We start from the raw sequence: 3,804 nt of genomic DNA, 5'->3' as shown, positions 1-3,804 counted from the left end.
GCCTGCTTCTGCACCTGGATGTCCCTGGAGTGTGATGCAGACAGTCCACTCTGGGCTGTGAGGACCTGCCCAGGCTCCTGGGCCTTTCAAGAAACAAGCAGGGCAGGGCTCTCCTGGCACAATCGGTTCCTCACCTTCTGGGGATGGAAATTTGGACAAGGAAACACAACACACTGCCCCAGGGACCAGAAGGTGTGGGTAGGGCATCCAGGGAGACCACTATTTAGGGACAACATCAAGCTTGGCAGGGAGGGCTGAAGCACAGGGCACAGCATGGACACACACACACACACACACACACACACACACACACTACCGAAGCGTCTGCACTTGGGACAGCAGGTGCCAAGGCCCCTCAGTGCCAGCCCAGCTTACTCCAGGAAAAGCCAGGGCAGGGCAGCAGTTTCTTACGTGGGGACATTTCCTCCTCTATAAGGACAGACCCACTGACAAGTTCTGGCCCTGAGAGCCTCTGCCCCTCACATGTGGGCAGAGGTCAAGGGTCCCTGTGGCCTTCAGTTCACTCAGCGAGTGAACCCAGGACCCCCACTGTCTTAAGTCTGGGGCTGCAAGGCCAGACCGAAGGGTGGGTCGGCCCCAGGGGAGAGTGGGGGCTCAGGGGAGCCACAGCCTATGGGAAGGGGGCCACTGCCCACTCTGCCCAGAGAAGCCAGAAATCTGGATTTTATGTCAGTTACCCCAAATTGAACATAAATAAATGGAAAATAATTAGAATTTTTGGTAAACTGTAGTCTGAAGGACAATTTCAGCCTGTCGATGGGGGCAGGTGGCCTGCGCCTTGGGCTGGTTCATTTGTATCAGCTTGGTCTTCAGCAGGCATGGCTGGGGTGTCTTCCCTTTCCTCCCCCTTCACCCCCCCCCCCAATTGCCATCCCACACCGCCCCCTCAGGTCTCCCGCTGAATCTCTTCCTCCTCCTCCTCCCAGCCCCCACCTGCCTCTCAGGCTTTCCTTTCCGGAATCATCTCCTCCCCTTATCAGGGAGCTTCTGCCTTCAGTGCTCAGCTACACCCTGACACTACTGGGCGACGGGGTGGCCGGGCCTCCATCACAGACCCCAGGCCCAATCAGTCGGGGTGGGGGACAACAGTGGCCTTCAGCGCTGGTTAGGAGCAGGTGTCTGGAAGTGTCGGGCCCCTCGAGAGCCATAAAGAACTCACCGGCCTCCACAGGTGCCGGGTGTGCACCTGCACGCTCACCCGGGCCCGACCCCGGGCCCCCAAAGCCACCCGCACTCGGGGCATCCCCAACCAGCTTCTCAGCCCCCGCGGCTGCTGCCTCCCGGGGCCCCTTTCTCTTTTCCTTCCCCCATCAGGGCTTCTTCCGTCACGATCGCTTGCGCCAGCGGGACAGGCACAGCCGAGCACCTGCCTTCGGCGGGGAGGTGGCCTCTGCTGGAGAGGGGAGGGGACAAGGGGAGGGCGGGGCACCTGTGGGCGCCCTGCAGGGCGGCTCCCAGGCGGGACGTCCTCCTTGGGAGCCGCTAGCGGCATCTGGGGGGCAGCTTCTGGCCCCGACGGGCCTTCCTCCCGCGCGCGGACTTGGAGCCGGCGGGCGGCTGACCCTTGGCGTCGCCGGCCTTGGCGTGGGCCCCGGCGCCCGCGCTGCCCTTCTTCTTCTTGCTGCCCGCCGCCGCGTCGGCCTTGGCCGCGGCCCGGCTCGCGGCTTTCTTCTCCGGAGTGACGCCCTGGCCGCCCCCGCGAGCCGTGCGAGCCCGGGGCGGGGTGGGGGCGGCGGCCGTGCCCGCGCCCGCCTGAGCCGGGCCGCGGGGCCCGGTGCGCGCCCTCTTGGCCCGGGGCTTCCTGGCCGCCGGGTCCTCGGGCTCCGACTCCTCGCTCTCCGCGTCCTCCGACTCCTCCTGCGACTCTTCGTCCGAAGCCTCCCCCGACTCTTCGCGGGCGGCCAGGAGAGCCAAGACCTCCCCCAGTTTGCCCTCGGCGTATTGGTACGGCCCGCCCTCCCAGGCCTTTTGCTTCTCCTCCGCCGTCATGCTATCATCCATGTCCTGGGCGGCCAGGAGCGCCACCAGCTCCAGGAGGCCGGCCTCCTCCTCACCGTCCTTGCCCCAGCCCCCGAGAAACCCGCGCTGAGCCTTCCCGCCCTGGGAGGGGATCTCTGGCTCGGCCAGGGTCGAAATGCACTCCAGAAGGTTCCCGTCGTCCTGGGCCTTCCTCAGGACCATGGCGTCCACCTCGCGGCCCGCCTCCTCCACCTTCACGCGGGTCCCGGAGGTCTCCTTGGACATGACGGACAAGATCTGCAGAAGAGCATCTTTTTTGTCTTTCTTGTCGCTCCAGCCCAACGACTCGATCACAGAAGCGATTTTCAACATCTCTTCCCGGGCCGAGGGGATTGAGGGGTCTGTATATGCCACGATGGCCACGAACTCGGGGTTTTCCAGCTCCTCTTTATCTTGCTCCTCGCTGTCCTGCGAGGTGGTCTCCGAAGCGTCGCTGTACGTCAGCTCCTCGTCGGAGGTATCTCTCACGGCCAATAGGGCCACTAAGTCGGGGACACCGCTCTCTTCTTGTTTGACGTTCAAGCGGCTAGGCTCGGCCCCAGGGGTCTGTTTCTCTGCCTCCTCCTTCTTCTTGGCTTTCTCGGTGACGGTGACCAGGGCCAGGAACTCCCGGGGACTGTCTTCGTCGCCCGTGGCGCTCTGGAGGGCACACTTCTTTACGAGCTCCCTCGCCGCAGCCTGGAGCGCTGCGTACAGCGCGCTCTGATCCTGGTCCCCGGTCAGGTCCCCCTCCTCGATCTCCCGGATCACGAAGCCCAGGCTCTCGACGGAAGAGTCGTCAGACTCGCTCTCCGCGGGAGTGGATGGGCGCCCTCCCCGGCCCCTCTTCCTACCCTTCTGCGTCAACCTGTTGCCTCTGGTTCTGTTTCTGCGACCCCGACGGCCCCTCCTAGAGCTCCTGGCTGCCCCAGAAGGGGGACCGGCCTTCCCGGCTGCCTGCCCGGACCCCTGAGCCTGGGTCTCCGAAGCGGGAGGGGTGGGCGTGTCCCCCAGGGCCTTGGACACCGCGACCCGCGCAGGCCTTTCATCCAGCAGCAGGCGTTTCATCTGCCTCAGGAATCTTGTGTCCTGTGCACGCTCCTTACTCAGAACCCTCCAGACCCCGTCCTTGCCCGGGATCTCCCTGGGGATGGCAGAGTGTTTAATGCCCTCCACAAACTCCACCAGGGCGGCCTTGGCCTTCTCATTCCTCATGGCCCTCGTGTTCCGCAGCCTGAACTTGCCCAGGGGCAGGAAGGTTGGCTGCAGGACTGCTTCGATGTCTGCCTGCTCCAGACCCTCTGGGATGCCGGTGACCAGCAGGGCCCTACGCACGTCCACCTTCAGCTCCCTGCACCAGTCCTGCAAAAGGCTCATAGCCATGGTGGCGCCCCCTCGGTGTCGATCTCAGAGCAGGAGGGAGCCTGAGGCAGGGGTGGACTGCGTGCGGTGCACTCTGCTAATAACACCCTGGAAAACTTAGAGTTCAGGTTCAGGTGGATGTGGCAAGGCCAGGTGGTGGGGTGGGAGGGGCTCGAGGCCCCGGCTGCCTGCTGCGTAGCTGGACACAGTGGCCCTCCCCTAGGACCCCTCCCCAGGGCTGTCCGAGGACCCGCAGGGGGCTTACGCGTCTGTTCTTCAGGGCAAGCCCAGCCGCTCCATCCCTTTGTCCCTAACACAGGCCTGCGTGACGCGGGCAGCCGGCGGGCAGTGCCGAGCGCACCTGGAGAGGCGTGGGGGATGGGAGCCACCGCTCGTCTAGGGCTTCCGCGGAGTCTGATCGCG

At 64.7% G+C, this 3,804-nt stretch overlaps 1 protein-coding gene across 1 annotated transcript; it reads right to left on the bottom strand.

Moving 5' to 3' along the window:
• Positions 1-1,503: 1,503 nt before the first annotated feature.
• Positions 1,504-3,402, bottom strand: PNMA8B (PNMA family member 8B). Its single transcript, XM_045531356.1, has one exon. It carries the CDS (start codon positions 3,400-3,402, stop codon positions 1,504-1,506), a length of 1,899 nt encoding a protein of 632 aa, XP_045387312.1.
• Between the last annotated feature and the right edge of the window lie 402 nt (positions 3,403-3,804).

Source organism: Lemur catta, chromosome 19 (assembly GCF_020740605.2).
Source record: "Lemur catta isolate mLemCat1 chromosome 19, mLemCat1.pri, whole genome shotgun sequence".
NCBI classification, from domain to species: Eukaryota; Metazoa; Chordata; class Mammalia; order Primates; family Lemuridae; genus Lemur; species Lemur catta.
This window is presented reverse-complemented; position numbering and strand designations above follow the sequence as displayed.